This window comes from Pempheris klunzingeri, chromosome 2 (genome assembly GCF_042242105.1).
Source record: "Pempheris klunzingeri isolate RE-2024b chromosome 2, fPemKlu1.hap1, whole genome shotgun sequence".
Classification (NCBI taxonomy): Eukaryota; Metazoa; Chordata; class Actinopteri; order Acropomatiformes; family Pempheridae; genus Pempheris; species Pempheris klunzingeri.
Genome location: NC_092013.1, coordinates 28473636 through 28501473, shown reverse-complemented (window position 1 = coordinate 28501473; position 27838 = coordinate 28473636). Strand labels below are relative to the sequence as shown.

At 41.2% G+C, this 27838-nt stretch overlaps 1 protein-coding gene across 1 annotated transcript; it reads left to right on the top strand.

The window, feature by feature from the left end:
* Positions 1–4875: 4875 nt before the first annotated feature.
* Positions 4876–24418, top strand: hdac11 (histone deacetylase 11). The gene is made up of 10 exons (XM_070849285.1): positions 4876–4938; positions 5025–5173; positions 6367–6467; positions 7886–8002; positions 10830–10872; positions 13080–13156; positions 14043–14105; positions 20991–21087; positions 22175–22353; positions 24144–24418. The coding sequence occupies exons 1-10, from the start codon at positions 4904–4906 to the stop codon at positions 24384–24386; spliced, it is 1104 nt and encodes a 367-aa protein (XP_070705386.1). The 5' UTR covers positions 4876–4903; the 3' UTR covers positions 24387–24418.
* The last annotated feature ends 3420 nt before the right edge of the window (positions 24419–27838 follow it).

Genomic DNA, 27838 nt, shown 5'->3' with positions numbered 1-27838 from the left:
GCAGACATCTCTACGGCTGATATCTCCAAAACTCTGCAACTCAGACCAAAATGATCTAGATGGATGAATAGCACTACAGGTAAGAGGAAAAATAGTTTTGTTTTTGGGGTGAACAGTCCCTTAAAAACTTATTAGCTTATCAGGACACGTTCATGGATACAGATAAGCTCAAAACCAAAAGATAAATAACGATGCCAAGACTCAGACTATGTAAATCTGTCAACGGTCTTCCCGCTTGAAGTCTCTTTATTATCTTAAATGGTGTCATGTTGCCTCTCGAAGAAATTAATTTATTTTTGTGGTATAACTGTTTTGTTATGAGGTTATTTCAAAGTCAGTTTGTATATGATTGAACTCCAGGAGAATAACATTTAGGCTCAGAAATTAGGAACTGAAAAGGACATTTTCATTATATAACTATGCAGTCTTGGGTATCATAACCCCAGTCACACTCCAGCTGATCAGTTTTAGCCTTACGGTTACATTTTAACAGTCACAAATTAACTTTACCACAGGAGGAATGTCCAAATTATTGTAAGACTGAACTCAACTAAGCACACTTTAAGGTCATTTAAAGTATTACATCTTGCTGTAATCCTACCCATCTCTTAATAATGTTGAATGTGTTGTCTAAAGCCTGAAGTATTTTCCAGCACACTTGGTCTGAGAAATGATCCCTTCAGTCCGTGCACAGGGTAATTGCTCCTTCTGGCTTTATCGATGCAAATGTAAACAGTGTGTTTGGTTCTGCAAATACGTCTCTGAAGACCTTTGAGAAGCTGCTTTCTCATCCATCTACAGCACAGCCACAAGTGATTGTTTGGCCCATATGGAGTCATCACAACCTCACTACGATAAGTGCAGTGAATGAGGATTGATGAAATCTGGTTATAGTAAAGTATTAAACCTTTAGAGGTTTCACTTAGGGTCCATTTACACCATCAACCTCTCTGTTGCAGCACCGGGAACTTTATTTCATTTGTTCTCTCTCGTATCGGTGAGAATGGGTGGCTGTCATATCTCTTTTGACAGTCGCTATGGTAACAGATGCTCAGTATTGTTGGTGAAGTGTTTATTGCCCCTAGCAGACCATCTAATTCATGTCAGATGCGGACCCCACTGTGTCAATCACTTCTACTGAGGTAGAAAAACAAAATTACAACTGGCAGGCCAAAAGAAATATTTATGCAGCTGAAAACAGATGTGATGTGGAATAAGGTGCCTTTAATTAGTAGTGACAATGTGAGGCTTTAGAATCAACAATATGTACCTGTATGGGTAATGAACTATTACTTAAAACACTGGCATTAAAGACATGTCTGTATGTCTCTTTGAATATTTGAATTCTCCTGGTCGGCAATGGACAATGCATTTAAATCACATGGGTATCGTTCAGCTGTCACTGTTTATTTTATTTGCGTCAAAGCTAGAGGTCGAGCAGCTGCCAGACCCTCTACTGGAAATGTAGGGTGTTAGTTAGAGAGAATGTGAGTGGAGGTCTGGGACATGCACTGAAAGACAAATTACAATAGCAAACTTAGTCAGGGCTGTGTTGGGTTTTAGCATGTTGGGAAAAAAGAACTGGATTGTTACCTTTGCAGGACAGAACCCTTACAACTAGAACTCAGTGCTTGGTTAAAGAACACCTTTGTAGGTTTGACCACCAGGCTACACCTAGCGTGACCAACATGTATGCTGAAGTCTTCTTTTCTTTGTTTGGACTGATTTTATTTATACATGATACGAATATTTATTGTGTTGGTTGTTTGAGTTATTGAAGTCACCCATTCACCCATTGTGTTGGTCCAAACCAACGTAGAATTAAGTTTTCTACTTTGGTGTGTTATCCTTGGCCTTTTTGTGGTGGTGTGTGATTTGACTGTGTGAATTACTAAACCCTATTACATATCTGGCATCACATTAACCCCATGTAGAAAAGCATCTGTATGGTGATGGAGGTATTCTGCTCCTGAGCATTTCTAAAATGCTACTGTCCTCCATCTTTGGTGATTATGGATGGATGTGTAAAATCGTTTCATTGAACATCACAGGAATAAACTATATGCGGTATTCTTTAGACACAGTATACATAATGAGCATGAGCTAAAAATATACCACAAGCCACAGTAAGGTCACTCTTATTTCACTGTGAAGTAGTACAGACAGCTTTTCTAGAGTTCTCTTAGATTCCCAGCCCAGTGGAGAGATCACACCTCTCCTCACTTCAGAGGTAGACCATCTCTATTACCAGGCACAGGCATTAACATATCATGCTATTTATAGACATCTGCCTCTTTATCTGCCAATAGGCAGAATTCACAGAAATTACAGGTAAGTGACTGCATTGCAGTAGTGGGATCTGTGATGTGTGAATTCGTTTTGCTCTGTTTCAAAAGAGACATATCAACGGCATTCAGGGGAGTTATGAGAAACCGCACATTATTGCACATTCTGAAATCAGATAAGATAAAATTTCATCGATCCCTGTGGGAACATTTGGTGTGTTGCTGAAGTAAATATAAAAGGACTCTATTTTTCTTTTTCCTTTGCTAAATCCTTGCCGCACATTCTGACAAGCTTTTTTGATCCAGCTGGAGAAACTGTCTTGTTCTGCAACCTGCAAAGTGCTGTAACTGTGTAACTGTGCAAGGAAAAGCAAAATAAAGCATGAGAGAAAAATATGCACGAGTGGGAAATAGTAGAAGTAAGCAACTCAATATTATGAGCTCTGTGATTGTTTACTCAATACAGATCATAGCCTATATTTAAATGTGTGCTGTACTACAAATAGGAAAATGTCAGAAGGTGTGCATGGAACAGAGGGAAATTAGAAAATAGAAAAAAATGATACACAGTATTATAAATATGTACATGGTTGGGCCCGACTAAGTAAGCTTTAATCACATGAAATTAGGTACATATGACAAAATGCATTTGTCATACCATAATCATTGGTGCACTTATTTGAGTATTTTAATTATATATAATTTTATATGTCTTCCCAATATCTCAGGAGGAAATTGTATATTTTTATATTTAACAGCTACAGTTAGATTTCACATTCTAACGTTAATCCAATATATAAACTCATCTTAATAAATGTGATAGATTGTTTCCAGTGCTTCCATCTCAGCCAGCTAAATTAAAAAGCTGCACGCATGCTGTACTGACGATATAATGTGTATTACATACATAACACCCTGAAAGAGGCCATTCTGCACTATCAGTACCTTTGATGCACAAGTACATTTTGCTGACAATCTGAAAGGCAAAACCTTCACTTGTAGCGCAGAAGTTTTATACTGTGGTATTACTTGTTTCAATATTAGGCTCTGAATACTTTTATCACTGCATATAATTTAAGTTTCAGGGACACAGGCATCTTAAGGTCTATACATACTCCGCAAGAACAGAGAAATGTGTCAGTTTTCTTGAGGTGGCAAGAACAAGTACAAAGTTCGCCAGGACATTTCATACATCACGAGAAAGGGGAAGTCCTCATAAGGCCTTCCTACTGCAGCACACATCACGCGTGGGAGTGACAACATTTCCTGACTTTCCACATTGACCACGCCCACTTCACATTTCTGACCAATCACACAATAGTTCTTGGACGCCACGCTATAAAAAATTCTGCCCAGATGATGTGTTGAGAACAAGCTGCAAGAACTGCCAAATCAGAGCCCTGGGAGAGAGAACACGTTTCTCTGTTCTTGTGGAGTATGTACAGGCCTTTAATTTACTGTACATGTTTACAACAATATATGCTAATAAACTGCTTAAAGGGGTCAGACATAGGAAAAGAAAAAGATGTGAAGAGACATAGTGGTTATATAGAAATTATAGGTGTCCATATAATGGTGTCCAAATAAGCATTTGGCAATTAGAATCAACATAATGGCAACTGAGGCAAATTATAAGATTAAATAATAATAATACGATTTAAGTGTGTACTGCAGTCCGACTTTGTTGGCAAGTGTTAGTAACATTTAACGTGTAATATTATTAAAATAACTACATCTGGGACTGTAGTGCACCATTATAGAGGCCTAATATCCTTCTATATAATAATATAAAATATATAAGCAAGCTCAGCAGCTTTATCTCCTGTGTCCACTGACAGGATGATGTTGTCTAATGTGTGGTGTGTGTGATCTCCAGGGCGAGGTGAGGACACATGAGGAGCACCAGGACCAGATGTGGACTCAGTCAGAGCTTTTCACGGTTCTTCTGCTTTAAATCTCCGTGTGCGCTGCGGACGGAGCTCTGCGCATTCTGCGTACGCGTCTCCTACGTAGCGCCGGAGCAGGACGGAATGAGGACACAGACCAAGAAACACTGTCAATAAAAACCACTTCTCGCTGTTAGCTTGCAACTAAAAAAAAAAAGGACACACACTGAGAGCCTCCAGTGACTCTTTGTGTGCAGCAGCTCTTCTGTGCGCCGCTTCCTCCCGCAGACAGCAGCAGGTGAGTGACGTCGTCTGTTGCTGGTTTCTGTCCGCTGAGACGGTAGCAGGACGTCTGTGACAGCCGCTGTGGTAAAGTGTGTGTGTTCAGCGCTACGATGAGCTGAGACGGACTGTTAGAGGCTGCTCAGTGTGTGTCCGCCGCTGGGTTGTTTCCTTCTGCTGTTGCGTCTTTGGAAATGTGTGCCTGTCACTGCGCATGCGCGAGAAATGTTTAACGTTACTGTAGCGTCTCATCCTCAGTTCATGCTTCCAGTAACGTGGATGTAACCTCTGCTCACTAAATTGCCTAATTACAGCGTTTTATTATTTAGTTGTCCTACTTATGTGTGTTCTGAGAGGCCTTGTAAGTCACAGCAGTCACATGCATTTGAATTAATTTTATTATCAATCTTTACTTTTGCCCACAGATGAAAGTAGCAATGCCTGAAAAACATGTCTCACAAAGAAGATAATGAAGGGAAAAGGAGGTGAGCAAGCACTAATACGACAGTTCTCAGAACGCTTGTTAAGACGCTGGGGGAATCACTTCACGTTTCTGACTCTCTTCCTTCAGCCCGCATCGCACCGACTTGTACACCAGCATCCCTCCAACATGTCTGCCCATTGTGTACCACCCGGATTACAACATCACCTTCATGGGCCTTGAAAAGCTCCATCCATTCGATGCAGGGAAGTGGGGGAAAGTCGTGCACTTCTTGAGAGGTAAGCAAATGAGAAGCAGAGTGGCAGATGGGGAGGACATCTCCCCAAGCTGATGTACATGGAAACACTCAGAGCGGATCAGAGAGGCATGGAGAGGTAGAGAACAAAGAGGAGGGAGTCGAGAGGTGAGCTGTAGTAGAGTGTGGAAAGGCAGGGCAATAAGAGCACCGATAATTAGAGGAAGCTCCCTGTGGAAGTCTGTGCAGGTACAGCAGATGAGGCCCAGCACGGGTCCTAAGGCCAAGGGAAAACAGTGACAGGCTAACTGGCACAACTTCACACAAAGTTGTTGTCAAACTGCTCCCTGGATTGCCTTTGTTATCGAAAGTGTTTTAGAAGGTTCATTTTAATGAATTCACTAAACTTTCAGAAGTTAAGAGGGCAGATAAAGAACTGAGGAAAACCTTACCCTCGCAAGAATCGGAGAAAAAGTGGATGATACTGCAGATTTAAGCAGCATATTTAGAATATCATACAAAGAAATCTGTTGTGTAATAGGTTTTAATGAGCCCTCTGTGTTACATTCAAAGTCAGAGGCTGATCATTTTTTCAAGAAAGGTCCAAGAAAATAGTCCCACGATGGAGCAGCTAATGTATAACTAGAATGCACTGTTATGTGATGCGAGACCTTTTTATAACATAAATCTGTCAAACTTGATGTTGCTATGGAGCATGTGCAGTCTCTGGGAAGTGTAGACTACTTAATATCAATAAACTGTAATATTATCTTAATTACTATCAATGGCACAATAAAAACTCCTACCAACAAGGTTATAATGTAGTTTAAGCAACAAATATGCCAAAAAAATCGTAATATTCTTAAGTATTTTTAAAGTATAATTTATTGAGAGTAAAGTCTGATATTATTAAACTTATTTAGACGTGAAATTCAAACCACAATATTTCGATAGGAGAATTTTGTCAGTATACAAATATCTAAGCAGATGTTAGATAATTATATTGATCAATCACCCAGCCCTCATCGTAGGTTTGATTCACACATGATGCAAATTATGGTTATTTCTAAAGCTCGACCAACACTGGGGTTTTTCCTGCTGATTGACATATAAGAAAGAAAATCAGATTTGTTTGGTATATTTGACATTATTACACATTTTGATAAAGATCCTTTAGATCTGGCTATTATGGCCTTATTTTTTCATTTCACTCATATGTCTATGCTTTTGTCTCAGAGGAGCAGTTCATCACTGATGGGAGCATCGTAGAAGCCCGTGAAGCCACTGAAGAGGATCTGCTAGTGGTTCACACCAAACGCTACCTCAACAGATTAAAGGTCGCTTTGTTTTTCTCCAACTCTGCCAACCTCCAGTGCGTCCATCTCGTAGACTGCACATATAAGAATTGGTTTATGAACTGCCATTTTGAAGCCTCGAGTTTGGCATTTTGCCTGTCGTCGTCTCGATTTCAGAACCGTAAGTGATTGGTTAGAGTCCGGTATGACCCCATTTTGATTGGTTAGTCACAAGGTAGCCCCGCTCTAAAGCATCCTCGGCTTTATCATCTATTTTACTCTAAATGGGACCATAATTCACCAAATGAATATCATGTTGTATTGAAGACTTGAAACTAACACCTGGGACCATAAATTCATCAGGAAAATGTTTACTGAGGTAATAAATCAAGTGAGTTGGAGGGTTATTTTCTCATAGAATTCCATAGAATCGGACATCTTTTTGGAGCCAGTGGAGTCGCCCCCTGCTGGCCACTAGAAAGGATGCAGGTTTAAGGCACTTTGGCATCGGCAGACCAGGAAGTCCACTTCATTTATACAGTCTATGAACCCTCATTATGAGAACATGACATGTTCACTACATCCCTCATCTCTTCACGGCTTCTAGATCTCCTCTGTGTATCGCTCAGTATTACTGAGGAGCTGAGGGATCCATCGGGATTTTAAATTGATTTGCCGTGTGCTCACATTTGATATTAGCATTGATGTGATTCAAGCTAAGCAGTTTGTTTGCTGGGATTTTGGCATTGTAATGCAGGAAGTGACAAAACAGAGCAATGAGCTGTCATCACAATACAGTAGATTATTCCATAGGGAAATTAGTCAAATCAATCAAATTGATCATGTCAAGCATATTGAGAAGATAGCACCTCTCCGAGTCCCTTGAGTCAATAAGGGCTTTTGTACTTTTAATTTATCAGCCCCAGGAGTTAATTAGAGTGCCTGTTTGTTTTTCCTTCCACAGTGAATTCGGGAGGTTGCGGTTCAGTTGTTTTTGGCCATTTCATGCAGTCAGGAGTATGAAAGTACTGAGGTGTGCTTGTAAATCTCTCGCAAAAGTGTGCTTGCAGCAGGAAAATTAAAGCTGATAACACGAGTTTTATCATGTTCAGAGACTTTGTATTTATCTCTCATCCCCTTGACTGCATGCACAACCAAATCTCGGAGGAGGTACCTCAGTACTTTGCTGTGAATTTGCATTAATCTGTGCTGTCCTGTTTTCATATGAGAGTCGAGGCTCAAACCTAAGCCCCCTGGAAGCATTATTATATCTTTCTACAGTCAGCTTTTCCACACCTTTATATCCAGACTCCGATGGGAACACAATGAAACGTAATATGTTAATTTACCTCCTGTTTGGCTTTTTGTGCTTTTCAGTCAGCAGAGTCTGTGTTACTGTTACTGTGAGAGAGTCTTAGCTCGCCATATACTGTGTCTAATTGTGCTCTCTCTCACTTTAGTGGTCTCTGGTGGTGGCAACGATCACAGAAATCCCACCTCTCCTGTTTCTTCCTAATTTCCTGGTGCAGCGGAAGGTGTTGAGGCCTTTGCGGACACAGACTGGAGGAACGATAATGGTAGCTATCTGAGAGCCTTATTTCCTCCTTGTGTGCCTTCATGATGATAGCTGATAATATTAACATATTATACTCATCTCCCTACTATTCACCCTCATTTGTCAGGGGAAGAATATCATTCTGTAGTGTACCAGCATATATTAACGATGTAATCCACTACGGTCTTGTTATCTTTGTCAAATACAGTTGCGCTAAGAATTATTCAACCTCTATTGTAAAATTGGGTGTATTGGCAAACATTAAAAACTTTCAGCTGTGTTTGATGAACAACTCAAACAAGAAGAACTGAAATAGCTCAACACAACTAATATTACAGGTAGTTTTCCAAAACACAAAACGCCACTTTTAATGACTTCTGCAGTCTCGAAATTATTCAACCCCCTGAATAGAATCCCTCAAAAGAGCACTCATTTGCACATCAGGTGTTGTCTCAAGCACACCTGATGCAACTAATTAAGGGCCTCAGTAGTTGCATCAGGTGTGCTTGAGATAGAACACATCAAATACCCGGACTGGTCAGAGGTTTAACTGAGAACTGTCCTAAAAGTTAAGAGTGGAAATCATTGCCTTGCACAAACAAGGAAAAGGATACAAAAAAGACAGCAAAGGTGCTGAATGTTCCCAGAGATGCTGTTGGAAGTATAGTTCACAATTTCAAAGCTAAAGGAACACTGGCTACACTATCTGGAAAAAGAGGAAGAGGGAGAACGAGGAAGCTATCAACCAAAAACCTTCAAGTGACGGCAAAAAACCTGCAGCAAGACATGGTGGCAGCAGGCACTGAGGTTTCAGTTTCTACATTAAGGAGGAGGAGGAATGAGGCATGCGCTGAAAAGAACTCTACAGTGAAGCAATGGCGGTGGCTCAGCAATGCTCTGCTTTGCTTCTTCTGGCAGCGTTTGGAGGGCAAGGTGGGTTTCCTGATACAAACAAGTATCAGGAAATCCAGGAGAAAACACATGCCGTCTGTGAGGAAGCTGAAGCCTGGGTCTTCAATGGATCTTCCGACAGGACAATGATCCCGAGCATTCCTCAAAGTCCACCAAGGCTTCGGATGAAGTCCTGGAAGATGCTGGAGTGGCCATCACAGTTGCCTGACTTGAATCCCATAGAAAATCTCCGGTGGGACTTGGAGATGGTGGTGGCAGTACACAAACCCAAGAACATTAGAGAGCTGGAGGCTGTTGTCCACGAGGAATGGGCCAAGATTCCTCAGGAATGCTGTCAGAGCATGGTGTCTGTCTACACATCATGTTTTGCAGGAGGTCATAACAGCAAAAGGGTGCTCTACGAAGTGCTAAAGATGCTTGTCAAGAAGGGGTTGAATGATTTTATAATAATCGTAATTGTGTTGAATTTGGAGAAACCACCAGTAATATTAGTTGTGTTGAGCTATTTCAGTTGTTGTTGTTTGAGTTGTTCATTGAACACAGCTGAAAGTTTGCACATTCTGCCAATACACCTACTTTGCAATGTGGGCTGAATAATTTGGAGTGCAGCTGTACTACCAGCTCTGCAGGTGCATCACAGATCACACATGCAGCCCCCAGCACCCAGCTGGCATCACAAATGTAGAATTTCACTTAAATTCTACAAAACAGCTTTTAACTTGTTAAATGTTTAGAGATTAAGACATAGAGAACAGTAACTCAGTGTCAATCATACGTTTAAGCCCCCTTCTTCTTCTTCTTCTTCTTCTTCTTATGCAACAGAAATCTTTTCTATTGATTTTATGGAAGTCTAATTTATGGTGTGAATAAATGCATTTATAATGAACTTGTAAAGGAGATAAAGTTAAGTAGATTTTTGGCACATTACGCTTGGTGTCTGACTATAATAATACACTTCTTGCCTAATTTCATCCCCCTGGATGTGCACTTGGCAGAGTTGGCCTGGTGTGTAGCACCACTGCAAACTGTGGTCAGTCCAGCACATGGATCACTGTGCTGGTACTGAAGCGTTGAGCTCTATAGAATTTACATTTGCTGGGCTGTTACACGGCTTCATGTCTCACAGAAAACTGTTCTTTAACTGGCACAGTTTTATTATGTTGCTAGAGACTGTGTTACAGGAGCCATTCACCTGTTTAGTTAGCCTTAAGAAGCTATACACCCCCAGGCCTTGAGTTTGATAATGAGGCACTCTTGTTGACAAAACAGTTTAATAGAATTTAAATAGCTGTTTTATGCAAATGTTGTAGAGTTAAGGGGAATGAAAAGTTTTGCTCAGCCTAATTATTTGGTCCGTCCTGATAGAAAGTAGCCTGAGGGGGGAATAAGTGAAGGGACACATTGGCTCTTATTTAAAACCTATAACCTTTTAATTCTAAGAAGCAGAGTTTACAGACTATAAGGTCAAATAACCAAAGGGCAACACTGCTCCAGATTAAATCCGAATGCTCTTAACCCAAAAGCTGCTGAGCAGAAACAGGCCAAAGACCTGTAGGAGGAATTGTATAATGTCTCCATGTGAAGTGAAGGCTGTGTATGGGCCCTATGTGGTCGGAGGTCAGCTTTATAAGTGGTGAACACATGCCTTACTTTCATTGTGTTTTTCGAGATCTGCGCCCTGCACTTAAAAGTCGCCTTTTAACGCACCGCCTTGAGACATATTTCTAATTTCACAAAGAAATTGTATGTTTTCCTCTGCTCTTCAGTAAACAATATGGTGACTGCAAAAGCTGCTTGATGATTGTTGCTGCATTTTGTGGTTTATCTGGAAAAGGTCATTTTCTTTCATAAAATGAAATTGTGTATGACTCATTCATATTCATACATCTATGTCGGTTGATATTAAAGCTTTAACTGAAGCGTCTTGTTATACACAGGCAGGAAAACTTGCTGTTGACCGAGGATGGGCTATAAATGTTGGTAAGTCAAGTTTCTAGATACCAAACGTAGACAACAAGTCCTTCTGCACTCAACTGGTATACATTTAACCTCAATATGTGAGAGTTATCTGTTAGTCTGTGTTACCATGAGTGCCTGATGTTGAACTAAGTGGCAAGATGTCAGACAGCTGTATTTTTTTAGTCTGGAAAAAGTCTTAATTTACCCAGAATTCCTAGCAAATTAGTCCTACTGAAGATAATTAAGAACTAGACAGCTTTGTGCAATGGATACATTTAGGTGCTTATTAGTTAGGTGTAAGACTAACTTTGTCAAACCGTCCCAGGCAGACTAAAGTAAGGGCTTTAACATGAACCCTTGTAAAGAATTTCACACAAAGACACAATCTGTGATCCAAATGTGAACCCAATATTTGCCCCACATCCGAAATTCAAACCCCCACATTTGGAACCTATTTTATTGACAGTTCTCTTAATAGAAAGACAAAAACTGTTTCTTTAGATTAGTTTACATTATAAATATTCAACATTACAACCTAACAGACTAAAACTGACTAGTAGTTTTCTAACTTCTGTCACACAGAAATCTCTCATGAGAAATAACAAAAAGTGTTCTACCTTTACCAGAAAACTGAAAACTGACTGAGAAAATAGATTTAAATGCATTGGTTGTAGGATCACTTCACACCTGTAACTCCGGAGCTGCGTGCGTACTGAGCAGGGCTGTCCAGATCAGTTCTTAGGGTTATTACTGAGTGAGTGGGGTCACTCTCGATGTGCAGAACTTTGACACTGAGAACCAGGGTTCATGTCCTCCTTCCTGCATGTGCTTAGCTTTAGACAACATTTGTTAAACTTTGGGAAAGACTGCTTTTGTTTAGATATATGATAGGAAGTCGGCACGTCCTGTCCCATGCTTCAAGTCAGCGTTGACTTTTTCAATTGAATAGTCTCTCTCTAACCCGTAACCAAGTGCTCACAGTCGCCCATATGTCACCAAAAAAGCCCTAGTCCTGCTGCAGCCAGGAGTGGATGTAGTAGGAAAAACAACAAAATATATTGACGTTTATATGTTTTGCAGACTCAGTTTGATCACTTGTGTTGGCAGTGAACGGTTTGATGATACATTGCATATGAATGTTTCACTGTTGTGAGTAAAAAGTGTCACCCAGGCAGTGTTACGTTGCTTTTGCTGATTATCAAGTGCACCAGAGTAATTCTGCACAGGCCGGTTTGTATTAAATGTTGCATTACTGACAAAACTATTCAACTTTGATTTTAAAGTATGACACAAGGCTGTATCTCTTTCATCCAGACTTGAGTTTCAGGACAGTTTTGACAGCCGGCAGATATCAGCGTGAATCACTCACTCTGCAAGAAAGAAGGCAAAGATCTGAGGTTGTAATCTGTGCAGTCATGCTGACGAGCCCTGCATCTCCTCCATAAAACTGAACCACAGACTCAACTAGATAGCTATCTTGAAAAAAACAGGCATTTCCTGCCCGACTCTCTACCACCTGATTAAGTAGGAGGTCTATAGTTGAAAAACCAGGGTCATTCTTTATTTCTCCCCTCCTGGTTTTATGCCAAGCAGGGAATTTAAAAAGCCACATCAGACTTCTGCACCCCGTGCTTACTCAGCTGCTTTACACCTTCTGTTGGTGAATTGGGAGGAAAGATTGTTCTGCATCAATAAACATGATTTTAATAAAGATGTAAAGGCTATTCAAATGCGCCTAAAATCTACATATTGCGTGTCTCAACACTATGAGGATGTAGAGGCTTTATAGAACATGGTTTTGGAAGGCCAGGCAATAAATGATAATCACATTTCACCTGCTGCCTTGCTGGCCTTTATTAATATTCCACTTTACGCTATAGTTTAATGAACATGAGCCAAAGCAGGGCAGGGGGGACCATAACTCTTAACCTGAATGAATGGTCATCACCTCACTTTAAAGTGTCTTGGTATTCCTCTTCGTCCTTTTACACTGCTGCTCTTTCCACATTTTAGGAGCAATTAAATAGTCCCATTCTGATGTCAGTACACCCATTGTTGTACCACAGGGGAACAGTGGCCATTTTTATCAGCTGCAATAAACTCAATAACAGCCTATTTTAAGTTGTCAATTATGGTCATTAAGAATGATAAACTTCTCAGATGTGCTGTGACCTGCTCGGCTTGTCTAATGGCCCTGACACTGAACCAATGGATTTTCTGTGTCCCAGGAGGAGGCTTTCACCACTGCTCCAGCGACAGGGGAGGGGGCTTTTGTGCCTACGCTGACATCACTCTAGCCATCAAGGTAAGTGTAATGATGTACACGGTGTCAGCATATTGGAAACATTCACTCAAACACTGGCTGTGGGTGCATGTAGGAAGAAGTATGCAGATTAAGTTCTTAATTTAGAATATATATATCTGTTAAAAGACTAAATAATTTCCTCATTACAAATAAAAAGCTACCCTCACAAGAAATAAAACACAGCCTCGCTTACTTCAATACTCTCAAGGGTTTTTCTGCTACAGCTACTTGGTCTGGTATGACCTGCATGTTATTGTAGCTAATATCAGCTTAATGTTAGCAAACGTAAAGAATAGCTTCAGAAGACGTACATCTTCAAAACAGCCATTACATGTCAGGGCATTGACAGAGATTCCACCTGGTTACTGCCAGCCCTGTTACTGGCTGCTTCTGTTTTACGTACATGGTTCTGATGCTGGTGATCCGGTTACGCCTGTCGTGAATTAAGACGACATAAAGACAGTAGTCTTGTCCTTTTCACCAACAAACTTCTAGCAAAGCGATTAAACCACAGACCTGCTGATGACTTAATGAATGTAAAGGATGGCATTGCGTGATGGTAGCCTCGTGTCCAGCAACGACACACAGAAAAATCACATGAGGTACCTGGATGTAACTCCAGTTCCATAAATCAGTGTGTAGCTCAGCTATGTCAAAATTGTTGTTCTTCCTCCTGCTGGTTTGGTCTCACATCCTGGAATTCCCACTTGTGGCCACAGTGGCCAAATGACGGTGTACATGATGGCTCAACCAGGTTATTGTGGACAATTTGTGCAATTTCATCTCAAGACTAGAAGTTTTACTTTTGGAATCCCTCAGTGAGAATTTGAACTGTGAATGTGTCAGTAAGAGTGAGAAAGCAAATATTTTTCTATTTATTTCTCAGTTTCTGTTTGAAAGAGTGGAAGGCATCTCCAGGGCTACCATCATCGATCTTGATGCTCATCAGGTGAGCCGATACCATTACCACTCTCTGTGTCAATGTGCATTGTTGCTTAGAAGCTGACATTGATGACAAGATAACCCCCCTTTTACCACCACACTAATCAATCAGGCTTCCTGCAGGCCAAATTGGCCCTTATTGTCATATTCAGTTGAACGTATCTAAAAACATCTCCACTGGCAAACAGCTGAGCGCATACCAGCTTTGGATAATATTGGACTATCACTGGGATATCTGCAGCAGTGTCAGCTACTTGTGTGTTCGGGCTTGTTGACATTGTGATGTGTGTGAAATATCTTATGTCTTGTGATTTGAAACACATTATCACTCACACAGACAGACAGATAGATAGATAGATAGATAGATAGATAGATAGATAGATAGATCAAATATATGCATAGCAATATGAATATATGTACAGTTATTGCACTTGAGGTAGCAGCAGAATTATTGCACTTGAGGAGGGGGGGGGGGGCGTTTCAGCAGACTGTCCACAGCTGGGAAGAAGCTGTTTCTCAGACGTTGGTCCAAGCCCGTATGACCTTGAGTCTTCCTGAGGGGAGGGTACTGAACAGGTGGTGACCAGGGTGTGAAGGTTCTCTCCTGATGTTGTTAGCTCGTCTGTGAAGATGTCTGTCAGGTTTGGAAGTGTGGAGCCAACAATCCACTGAGCCGTCTTCACCACCCGCTGTAGGTCCTTCCTCTCCTCTGCAGTGCAGCAAGAGTACCAGACTGTGCGGCAGAAAGTCAGGATACTCTTGTGCAGCGGTCGAAATGTATCAGTAGTTTCTGTGGGAGTTTGTTGCGCTCAGGGTTCTCAGGAAGAAGAGGCGCTTCTGGGCCTTCTTGACCAGGCATGCAGTGTTCACCCTCCAGGTCAGGTCCTCTGAAGTATTTAAGGTATTTATAATTGGCAACCCACTCGACATCCTCCCCGTAGGCGCATAGTCCAGTGCGCTATGTCTATGACGTCTTCCTTTGTGTCTTTGGTGTCAAGGATCAAGTCATTTCCTTCACACCATGCAGGCAGTAACCAAACCTCCTCCCTGTAGGCACTTTCCTCACTTATGTAGTAAGTTTTCCTCCATTATTTGTAATCAGACCCACTATGGTCGTGTCGTCAAGAAATTTCGTTATGGTGTTAGAGCTGTGGGTGAGAGTGCAGTTATAGGTGAAGAGGGAGTAGAGGAGTGGGCTGAGGACACATCCTTGGGGGGCACCGGTGTTGAATATGATTGTAGGTGTCATTGCCTGATGTGCTGGGGTATGTTGGTGAGAAAGTCCTTGAGCCACAGACAGAGAGGGTTTTTAGACCAAGTGTCTGCAATTTGTTGACCAGCTTGTGCGGGTTGATGGAATTGAAAGCTGAACTGAAGTGAGCAAAAAGCATCATAGGTGTTGGGGTTTTCTAGGTGAGTGAGAGCAGTGGATCTATTAGTCCTTGTAGGCAAACTGGTGTTGGTCGATACAGGAGGGGATGCAGGCCTGGATGTTGGACAGAACCAGCCTCTCAAAGCCAATAAATAAAGCACTCTAGCGCAGAGTACAGAGTACCATAAAGGGACTGCAGTATCATTTTTTCTATATAATTCATTTTTATATGGCCTGTACATTCATCGCTTTTAATAAATAAATTGTATTGAACTTTGTTCAGTGTGCAGCAATTTATATTAGGACACGTGTATCTGATCATGATGAGATTAGAACCAGTGTAGCTCCATAACATTATCCCACTTACTGTGCTTCCTCTTTGCTACATGTCTTGTTTGTCATGTCTTTGTTAGTGGTGCTGAGCTCCTCCAAACTGTAGAGAACAGTGACTCAACATTTTTGGAAGTCTGATTATCATATTTTTTGTCTTACCTTGTGCTTTCAACATAATGACTTGTATCCACCACCAATTAGCCCTGAGAACTGTGTTAATATTGATGATGTCTCAAGGTTCCTGAGGTCCATGGCCGTTTTCCAGGAATAGAGCTTTATTCTTTTTGAGCTATGGCTCATTGGTAATAATGCGCCTTTACCTATTGACGGAAGCAGCGATCAATACAGATGCCGAGTAAATAATTCATGAAGAAGAACAAAAGCACAAATCTGCATGAAGGCACGGAGATAGGCCTGAAGTGCCCCTCTCAGCAGATAATTGGGCAGAGAGAAATATTGGGGATATGCAGTAAAATCCTAATTACAACCCTGGAACATGACACTTAAAGTGCTCTTGTCCTTACATAAATTGAGATTATGGCCTAGGCAGCTGTGTTGCTTATTCACCCAGTCAACAAAACGGTAATGATCAATTTTAGGTTCAGTTCATAACAAGCTTGACTGGAGCTCTGCTGTGAAGGCATATTCCTATCTGTCTATTATGTGCTGTGTATCAGTGTGAGTGCTCTGCATGTGGTAAGATACCCAGGGGATTATTTTATGTGTCAAATATGTTTTCATAGACCATCCAACACACACTTTACTAAGTAAAGACAAACAGTGGTACACTATATGGCTAAAAGTCAGTGGACATGCCTTCGGCTTATTATTTCCAGGTGTTTCAGCAGCTGCGCACGTTGGTAGCAGATACATACAATTTCTGCCTCACTAGATCTGCCCCAGTCAACTGTAAGTGCTATTATTGTGAAGTGGAAGCGCCTAGGAGCTTCATTAAATGGGTTTCCATGGCTGAGCAGCTGCATGCAAGCGTCATGTCAACATGTGTAATACCAAGCATGGAGTGGTGGAGACAACTGGACTCTGGAACAGTGGAAATGTGTTCTTTTGTGTTCTTTGGAAGGATGAATCATGCTTCGCTATCTGGAAGTCCGATGGACAAATCTGGGTTTGGCGGATGGAGAGAACGCGACCTACCAAAATGTGTAATGCTTACTGCAAAGTTTGAGGGACGATGGTCTGGGGCTGTTTTTCAGTGTTAGGCCCAGGCTCAGGCTAGTCCCAGTGAAGAATCTCCTTAATGCTACAAGATACAAAGGCATTTTAGTCAATTGGGCGCTTCCATCTTTGTTGCAATAGTTTGGGGAAGCCCTTAGTGCCCATGTGCACAAAGTGAGGTCCATTAGACATGGTTAGACAAATTTGGTGTGGAGGAATGCAATTGGCTCACTAAGAGCCCCGGCCTCAACCCCACTGAACACCTTTGGTAGGGATTAAAATGCAGATTGTGGCGTTCTCATCCAGCAGTAGTTTCTGACATCACAAATCCTCTTTTGACTGAATGGGCACAAATCCACACGGCCACACTCCAAAATCTTGCATAGACCCTTTCCAGAAGAGTGGCAGCTGCTGTAGCTGCAAAGGGGGTTCCAACTCCATACCAATGCCCATGGTTTTTGAGTGGAATGTCCAACACGCTCACATCGGTGTGATGCTCAGGTGTCCTCTGACCTTTGGCAACGTAGTGTAGTTGACATATCCACCGACACCGAATAGTGTCTGAAGTGGTGTTGATGTACTGCACTGGATTATATAAGAAAAGTCTTTCTAATATTTAGTCCACTTTACATATGAATGAGTAACAAATTAAAGGAAATCACAACCCAACTGATACTGTATAGAGCGGCGTGTAATTTCAAGCACCTGTCAGGCAATGAAAGATGCTTTTGTGAGGTCCTTTGATACATAGATCCATGAATTCGAAAGCTTATCAAATACCAAAGCACTGCATAGCAGTTGCCGAGATTATTTTTCCTCAACTATCAGCAGGTGAACAATTCAAACCACCCTGTATATGTTGCAAAGTATTCTACCAGGAATGTGTGCTCGCGTGTATTTTATCATTGCGCGTATTGTATTTGATCAGGCACAGTGCAGTGTGTTGAGGCAAAACTTAAGTCAAGTTCAAGTTCGTGTTTTTGTTTTGAAACTAGAGAGAATCATTCCCTCCTTACGACCATCATCTTGTCGTCTGGTAAAGTTCATTCACTACAAATGACATCCTTCCTGTTCCTCGCAGATGAAAAAGAAAATGTTCTATTTTTTCCTTTTGCCCTTCTGATTATGTTTTGTTAAGTAGTGATAGATGGTTCCAATATTTAACACAGGTGTTTGAACCTGGTAAAGGAGGTTATCCGTTTTAATGAACTGAAGGAAAGGCCTGTTTAAAGCCAGTAGTGAAGGCTTTTGGCTGACACTAACAAATGGCAGTGAAACAGTAATCTTTTATTGTACAGTATGTGGGGGAGAGGATAAGACTAATAAGTCTGCAGGCAGCAGGAGCTCAGGCGGCATATGAGCTGATTTATAGTCTTAGGCTGTGTTTTAGAGCGGAGCAGTGCAGACTGCTCACTTACATGTAGATTTCATCACTGTCTCACGAAGGCCCTCGGTGCAATATGTTTGTTGGTTTATCCATGCAGTACAAACTAAAACTCACACTGGTCTGTGCCATTTGTGGAGACTACACATGTACCAGCTTTACCGTATGCTGCGATGAAGCATTCTACTGACAATGCACAGTTTTCTGTGAGTGAGAGGATACTCCCTGCATCAGGATCACACACATTACATTTTTCAGCTCTGGGGGAGGTGTTTGGTATCAGTGACATGAAGGCGATGTGCAGATGGGCAGGCAATGCTAATGGCTTGTAAGTGTTCTGCAAACTATTAATATTATGTTTTAATTAGGGCTATACCATAAACCGTTCGTTTCAAAGCTTTGACGATTCATGAATTTACTTTATGAAAGTCTGCAGATCGAAGCATCACGTGAGTATGATTTTTCAGTGTGTGCAAGATTTTTAGGCTTTTTCAACAATTTAAAGAAATCCAAATGTGCATAAAAACGTAAATGGGTGCAAAGGATCTAAGAGACACAGACACTGAGTTGCATTCAATGTCCAGCCAACTCTCTTAAATTCAAACAAATTGAACAACCAATCCAATAAAGCTGCAATACACAGATCACTGCTCAGTGTGTCTAAGGATGGATTAACTAAAGGCAATCATGATGTAAAGTATGACTGTTGTGATTACCGTTTACTGTGATATGACCTTATTGCAAATGTTTAGTTTTGTAATAGTAGAATATTATACTCAAGTAAAAGTACTTTTGCTTGCTAATGTTACCAAAGTAAAGGTATCTAATGATAGATTATGTTATTGGTAAATTAAAGAATACCTTTAAGCTACAAAATAAATTGTATTAAACGTCAATCCAACAACGCTAGGGGGCTTGGAGACACCCACAGTCCATGCACCCGAGACCTACCACTTTACCCCTGAAATAGGGCCTCTACGCTGTGTGGGATTTGTGGGATTTCAACAGCTGTCTCATGAGATTATGCTTCACTTAATATGGCAGGAATTAATGTTTGACTTGGAGCATCATGACACTCGTCACATACAAAGTTGATGTACGTTTATTAAAAGTGAAGCCTAGGCCAAGAAACTCATCCATGATCATAAAACAATAGGACTTCAGGGAAGAAAGGGTCTTGAATGCGATGAGTGATTTGCAGTGTGCTCTGGTTAGTCTAATGGTCTTTGCTGTCCTTTTTCCGAGAAGAACCTAATTTAGCTCCACATTGCTGAAAGATGTGTGGAGAAACCCTTGTCACTCAGACAATAGGTCTATTGGCTAAAATAATCCTTGTCTTAAAATGCTTTGGAAAACAGGACCCAGATCAGTAGATATTATCCCCTGAGGATGATTTCTAATGTGTTTTGTAATGAATTGCCCTACGATTGAAAGATGAAGTGAAAATTTCCCTTTAACCGACACCAAAATAAACCAACTGGTCCATGTACAGTTTAAGTCCATTAGCTGTAATGCACATTCTAACTCTGACCCAAGAGGCTGAAAACCTGCTCTTTTCTAAGTTCAGTAATTTGCCAACCAACAGGGATAGTAATTGACGAAGAACAGTTTATTTGTCCACAGAGGACTTCTGTGCAGCATCTCTGCTGGTTGCCTGACAACCTAATGGTTATGTGAAGTCAGTTGGCAGTCAGTGCTCCAGCATGCTGTTCACCAGGAAGTAGTTACAGCATGTAACTTCCTATGAAACCACTTTTACATTTTTACATTTGTGGTTATGTGCAGAATAAGCAAATGAGATACAACTTAACTAGTGAGTTTTAGATGTGTTTGTAGGGGCGGTTTTGAACTTTGTGCAAACCCAGGCCCACTGTTTCCCTCTACCTCTAGTCTTTATAAGCTAAACACATCCTGGCTCCAGCTTCATACTTCAACATGCAAACATTAAAGTGGTAGCAATCTTCTCATCTAACTCTGGGTAACAAAGCAAAAAACCAGATTTCCCAAATTGTTGATCTATTCCTTTAATATCTGGCCTTGATATCATATCACTTGACCGCACATTACCAACAAGCCACCCTTTTTTTGTACCCTTCAAAGACTGTAGATTTTACAGTCACTTAGGCATGATGTACAGCTGGCATCAAACTGACCTGCTTGTCCCATACATTCTCCTGTTCATCCAGTAACACTAGGCTTGGCACAGTGACTAATCTCCTCCTGACAGCAGCCAGACACTTGGAAGACAAATGGAAGACAGGAAATGAAAAGTAATGGAGTAGCCATTACTTTTTTATAAGTATTTTTAACATTTAATGTCTATAGACGACAAGACTATTTATCCCTGATCTGGTGCTGTCAGCCAGCGCAGCGTGTCTCAGGTAAACTAATGGGTCTGAGTGAATGACACCTGCGCAGACGTGGCACAGTCGAGTGATGTAGTGGACTGTCACAAAGCTGTGAGTTATCACATGCTTTGCATGACACATGAATGAGGCATCATCGAGAATGAAAAACCAATTACTTGATTTAGCTTGTCTGTTTTGGATGATGTCTTAAATAAGCAAAGACAGCATCAAAGTGCCTTTTTTTTTTTTAATGAAAGTTGTGATTCCACTCTGATACAGGGAAATGGACATGAGCGTGACTTCTTGGACGACAGACGAGTGTTCATCATGGATATGTATAATCGTTACATCTACCCTGGTGACGGATATGCCAAAAGTGAGTGAAAGCTCCTCAAGCGTTTTTTACCTAATAATGATGTCTTTAGACAGGGTCTTGCAGTTATTGTGTTCTCATGAATATAAATGTGATGCATTGTGGTGACAACACTGCTCCTGATTCGTGGTTGGTGGTTCAGGTTGGAGTGAAGGGGGCTGCCTAATTCAGTTCAGCCCCTAGATGTCACTCAGTGCCATTTTAATTATGCTGTGATTTCCCTCTGCACCATCGTACACTCTATTAGCGCTCAGCAGGAAATCTGTCATGCAGCACTCCATGCAACACTATAATTATGGCTTTTACACAAATGAATCTGCCAATACATCAAAGCCGATCTGACGGCGACCACATGTTACCATTTGACACCAATCTTAACAATACTCTGTGGACAAAACGTCACAGTCCTGCCTTTAAAATTCTCCCAGTCCTTCAGCTATCGTCTTCTCTGCAAATAATTGAATTGAAGACATTTTATAATCGTCTCTGCCCTTAAGAAAGTGAAATGAATGTACACTCTGGCTTGTTTAAGATAAAAACCACACAGCTCCATTCTGCTTCATATTTTTCCTCCAAGACATTTATTTCCTTCAAAGACCAAGGCTTCAGTTTTGGGCACTTTTTTTTCTTTCATGTCTTCTTGAAAAACTTGCAGGACTAGACTTGAAAAACTACCAAAACTCCGTTTCACATGCTATTGCGTTGTTCATTTTCTGCTTTTGCAGCTTAATTCTGTTTGACTTTTTAAACATAAAGGTCTCTTAATGAACCTTTTTCCTCGTTTGCATTAGTTACTAGATATGTACATACTAATTAATTAAAGCGCTGCTGCAGATTTACACATCAAAGCATTCTATAGCTAGAGAAGCACCTACCTGAACATTTCATAAGAATTCAGTTATCAGAAACTTTACTCTGTCTCTGTTCAAAGGAATCCCGTTGCAGGAAATGCAGCAGCAATTACTAGCTTACATTTATGTGAGGATTCATCCTAATGGAACTGCTACTATTTTATATTGGTTGATGTGTTGATGACAGCTCTGTGCAATGGCAATGCACCACTCCCATCTAAATGTTTTGGTTTCTCCAGGAGCCATAAAGAGGAAGGTGGAACTGGATTGGGGCACTGAAGACTCGGAGTACCTCCAGAAAGTAGAGCTCCACTCCGAGGGAGCGCTGAACGAGGTCCGGCCTGACATCATCGTCTACAATGCAGGGACAGACATCTTGGATGGGGACCCCCTCGGAGGACTCTCCATATCACCACTGGTACTGTCTCTGTTCTGTCTACATTGTAAAGCACAAGAGACTACGGTCAGCCTGCAGTTACAGAGTTACTTTTCACACCCAGAGCTTCAAAACGTGAGCGGTGAGCTGGAAGGACATTCGGGGATTTGGGGTGTCTTCATAGTGCTATAGTGTTGCTAGATTCACTTTATCAAGTACACCTGTACAATCTAATGCAGTCGACTACAACTATTCTGCCATTAAGTCTAATTTTATGAAGCCTATGATGTTGTAGTTGACAGTGTCATAGGTGTTCATTCAGGTCTGTGTTAGCAGCATAGCTAATTTATAACGTAGCAGTGATAGATTGAATCGGACTGCAGAAAATTCAGAAACATGAGCGGGAAGAATATAGAATAATATATAATATAATAATCTCCAACACCACCACTAGCTACGACCTCAGTAGTAATAGACAAAGTTCTTTGAAATACATCCTCAATGTTCCCCAACACAGACACCCACGTGAATGGGTCCGTATCTTATGATACCTCAGTGAGGCTGCTGTCGCCATGGAGAAGAATGCGGTTAGACGCATATCAGAGCTGTAGCAAATCCGGAGCACATTATTGCTGCAGTGTGGAACAAAACAGCTCACCACAGTTGCAGAATTCATCATTCACCCAGAATCTCAAAGTGTTACCAGGTTTCTACAGAGAAACACGTGTGTTTTCATGTACACAAGCTTGTACTTTTTTTTCTGACACATTTTCTTTTGCATTCAAATTCAACAGGGAGAGTTTGTCCACCCAATCTTTGGAGGTTCTACTATTGTGCCCCACCTACTTTTACAGCATCTGTAGACAGAATGACCGAGACTGTAACATCAGCAACCAGTCTGCCTGAAATATCGTTAACTGTTTCACAAGTCTGAAACAAAATGATGGCAGTATTAAAGATACTCACATTACCAGGAGGAATAATTGTTAATGTGGGACCAATAAACAAACCAGAGTGCTCTGATTCTGTCAGAATATCAAGATTCTGGTTACCAATACCTATTACATCAGAAAAACAACAAGTTAAGGGTGGACAGACTTTTGACTGGAAAGTTACATTTTTAACCTGCAGTTCTACAATGGCAGGAAAAATATGTGAATGTAGAAGTGGCAGACTCAGCTGGGTCAGGTCATGTGAGCGCTTCATGCGGCTAATTTGTCAGAAGATTTGAAGACACACTGAGAGCTGATCCGTATGAGCCAAATTTGGATTTATTACTTCCTGTGTGCAGAGATTTCCTGCCAGTGATCCTGCAAATTCCACAAAATAATTGGAGCAAATAAGGTGAATCTGCAGAATGAGTTAGTGGGGATGTTACACTGATGTGTGCTGCAGAGCTAATTTGGGTTTTGGGCTGGTAAGTGGCTTGAAATTAAAAAAGAAACTCTTGGTGATGCAGCTTTAATTATTGTTTAAAGTTCTAGTAGAACACATGTTTCTGTCGTGCCCATTAATGTTAAAAATCATTCCTTGTACTACAACGGTATTTGAAGCAAGCTGCTCCCACTCTGAATCTCCAAACAAACAGGGACGTGTGTTTCTTTCCTCCCATATGTGTCACCCTGAGAGGCCTGGTGCTGCACAGCACAGAGTAGTGAGATATGGGGACAGTCAGGCCACTGCCAGCCACCCCCCCACCCCCGTCAGGGCAGAAAGGGAGCGCTGATAAAACCATTAGCCAGAAGCCTGACAAAATTCAGAGAAATGACTAGAACTATCTGCAGCCGTGGATAGACTGACAGACCGGGTTCTCCCCCGTCTCTCTCTTCCAGGGCATTGTAAAGAGAGATGAGATTGTGTTCAGGGCTGCGAGGCGACGGGACATCCCCATACTAATGGTGACATCCGGGGGATACCAGAAGAAAACAGCCCGCATCATCGCCGACTCCATCCTCAACTTGCAGCGGCAGGGCCTGATTGGAGCAGAGGCTCTGGAGGGGGAGGGGTCGTCATCGCTGATGACCGGCATGATGTGCAGCTCTGGATCTGCTGGATCAACATTCACTGCTGTCTGAGATGCATTTATCGTGGGGTTAACTCTCACAGGTGCGTTGTCTACAGCTGAGGAATTCAGAGGCGCTCCAGTAATTTAATATTGTGCAGAGTGTGTGTGTGTGACAGCAGTGATGATATTGTGAAGTTACTGCTGTCACGCAGACGTGTTTATATGAAATGTATGCCGAGGGGTTACCCAATGCTTGTTTGCACATATAAATCAAACAAAAGAGCTTTGTTAAATTTATACATGTCTGATGTAAGTTGGCAGTTGTTTAAAGGGAATAATCACTCAGTTGATTCAAATTGTACTGAATGCTCTTCTGACTGCAGCTGATTTCATAAGCTCCCACATGCCATAAAAAGAGTTGTTTAAATTTTCATCAGTTGGAGAATGATGGGTTTTATGTTTAATGTATGTGTGAGGCAGCGTTGTCGAGAGGTTTTCTTTCAACTCAGGAAATGCTATAATGTCATTTGTGAAAGATATGATATATTAATAGTTCATGAAATGGTAAAGACGTTTGATGTTTTTACAGATACATGGGAAGTATATTAATTATCCTCAATCCCAGTTTATGCTTATGGAGTTGAAACACGAGCGCAAACATCATCTAATGATGATAGTTTAACCCTCTTACAGAAGATAATGTCTTCTTCATTCCTCATTAGCATTTGGCTTTATCATTTCTGGTATAAATTAGTGTTTTTCTCTAGATAATATTATTAATTATTATAGAGTTAAGAGTGTTTTATTTATCTAGTTCAGCCACTGATGAGTTTTTGTACTTAATGCTTTATATCTACTCAATCTCTGCAGTTAATGTTTACAGGGAGCCCAATATAATTTTACTGTAGGTACTAAAGTGACACTCAGCACTTTAACTGATGCGTGCTGAAATGACGTTCAACAACATTCCCAAACTCCTGAGAATTGATGTGGCTGCGGTGTGTTCCTCCGGTCCACAGATCAAAGTCCGGACACTGAAAAATGTTCCGTGATTAACGAGCAGGCCTGTACAGTGGAGCTGCTCGTCGCTTTTACTTCTGATTTGTTTGCCGTAGTCAGACATACAGAACTTCCCTAATGATGTTTACACATGCAGTAAGTTGTGTAAAAGGAGACAAGGCAGATCTGCAAAAATCTATGTAGATCAGCTTGATTAATGCAGCAGCTGGAACATATCAAAGCTTCCAAAAGACACTAAAGACTCTCCGACAGACCGAACACTAACTGAGTTCTGCACAGGTGTGTGTATGTGTGTGCAATGTTAACTAAGCTATTTTACCTGAAACTTTCTAAGCATTTGAAGATAACTGAGGCACTAGTGCATCCTTTGCTTGCTCCTACATGAAATACTTTTATAGCTTTATGCTAATTTAAAGCTTCACAAGGTAACTTTGCATGTTGGCGGCTCCTAATTAAAGTGAGACTTTATGTTTGAACATTTTCATTAAAGGATTATTCTGGTCTTGGGTCTTAGTTCCATGCTTTGGCCATCGTCCTGCTGAGAATCATATTGCACTTACCTCGTCAGTCGCTGCGATCTGAGAACATGGTGACGTTGCCAAAAAGAAGTCATCTGCAACATTGCTTACGTTTCTAATTCCCACAGCTCTGGCGTCGTGTGGTTGACTTAAGAAAGCGTCCACCTATCAGAGAATCACTAGTCCCGTCAGACTAGAGATGCGAACGTTTACTGTGGTGAATATTGTATGAAATTATGGTGACAGATAGAAGTAATGGCCAAAACTCCAAAATGAAGACACAAGTCATAATAACATTTGATGCTCAGTCCAGCTTTTAATCAACAGTATCCATGCCTGCTGTTAGTTTCATTTGGCTTTAGTACTACCCGGTTCCTCAGGTTGTGGGTGTTTTGCAAGAAGATAACTGTAAATTGAAAGGAATCCTCCTCTCAGTGTGTGCCCTACTTTGTGATGAAGGCCAACATTACATTTAACGCTTGTCTCACATAGCTTAAGATGCACTAATTAAAATCCAGGCAGTCACACCCTGGGGGTGTACAGTAGTTGCTGAAGGAGGGGAGGCTGCACGCGTGTTCACACCTGGGAGTTCCACAGTACACCAAGACATTCTGTTAGCTTGTGAGTATGAAGACATCACAGATCAGATACGTCCTGCAGTGCTGAATAAGTGTTTGGAAAGCTCAGGGAGAAGAGTGAGTCGAAACACAGCTCAGACGTTAATGTTACCGTGAATGTGGCCAAAGGGGAATTTTGATAATAAAACCACATCCTCTAATGTATGTTAACATTCATTATCTTCCTCTGCTCTGCTTACACTCTACCATTTATTAAAAAGTTGCAGAAGTTAGGGCTGGAGCACAGACTCCAGATCACTTAAAGGATTAACAGGCCTATCTGTGAAAAGCATGAAAAGCAATGTTCGGGTGCTTACTTAGGAGGCTGTTTGGACACATTTATAATGAAACTGTGAAAGGAGGGCCATATTAGTGGTGTCAGTGCTAATTAGCGAAAGCCTGTGATCTGGTGCGCTGCTTTTGAATGGGCCTGAAAGGTTTAGTGCTGTCTACCTTTAATTAGGGCTCAGAATATATCGCTTATTGTACACAGGCCTGTCCTTAATACCCGATGAGATCCCAGATTCTAGTTCATCAGCTCTTTTGTGTAGTTCCAGTCGATTGAGTGTTGCGTGCCAAAAATAGCACCGACATCTTCAAAGCCGCACTGTATGTTTTTGGGTGTGTCTGTGGTTTGTGCTGACGTTGAAAAGTACTTCTATGCATTCATAATGATACTGAATAAATCCGTAACAACTAAAAAGTCTGGTTTGCATTTCATCTAATTTATCACTGAATTGCTTTTACTGTCAATGCTAAAAGTGTAGTATGTTTGGAAAACCTCAGTAAATAATGCTGCTATGTATTTCAGCATTTGTCACAATTTTACATTGAGTAGCTTGTCTCATATGGGTGTTCCTAAAGCCCTGCCCTGTATGATGTAATGAACATCTCACAGTTTGACTGTAGTGACTCAGAAAGAAAACATTAAGTCAATTTAGTTCCCCTGATGAAATTGTGGTGCTGCTGTTTCAGCTCATGTCCTTACATTGACTGTTCATGGATCGTTTCTAATCCGTGAAATAGTTAAAGGCCCCATACACTCAAGCAGGTGTTTGCATTTGGTCTGATTAGATCTCTGCTCAAACTGAAGTTGGGCAGCACTGTGCTTAAAACTATGTGAAGTCCCCAAATGTGCTAATGAGAATCAAAGGCCTAAAGCACTATCATGCTCCATAAATTAGAATTGCGGCACTATAAATTGCAATTTTGGACACCACTTTGGTGAGTCCTTTAATCTAGCAGCTGTGTATATGTCATGTTTCCCTCTCTAAGCAGTGAATGGTGATAAATTCAGCAGTTTAAAGTAACTATGCATTTCCTCAGGTACTTTACTTAAAGGAGATCTGCACATGAAATCAGTTTGC

Excerpts from the sequence above, each read along its gene's own strand:
- hdac11 (XM_070849285.1), top strand. The coding sequence starts at position 4,904 with ATGTCTCACAAAGAAGATAATGAAGGGAAAAGGAG. Across the intron at positions 4,939-5,024 it reads GATAATGAAGGGAAAAGGAG|CCCGCATCGCACCGACTTGT; the intron begins GTGAGCAAGCAC and ends CTCTTCCTTCAG. Across the intron at positions 14,106-20,990 it reads TCGATCTTGATGCTCATCAG|GGAAATGGACATGAGCGTGA; the intron begins GTGAGCCGATAC and ends ACTCTGATACAG.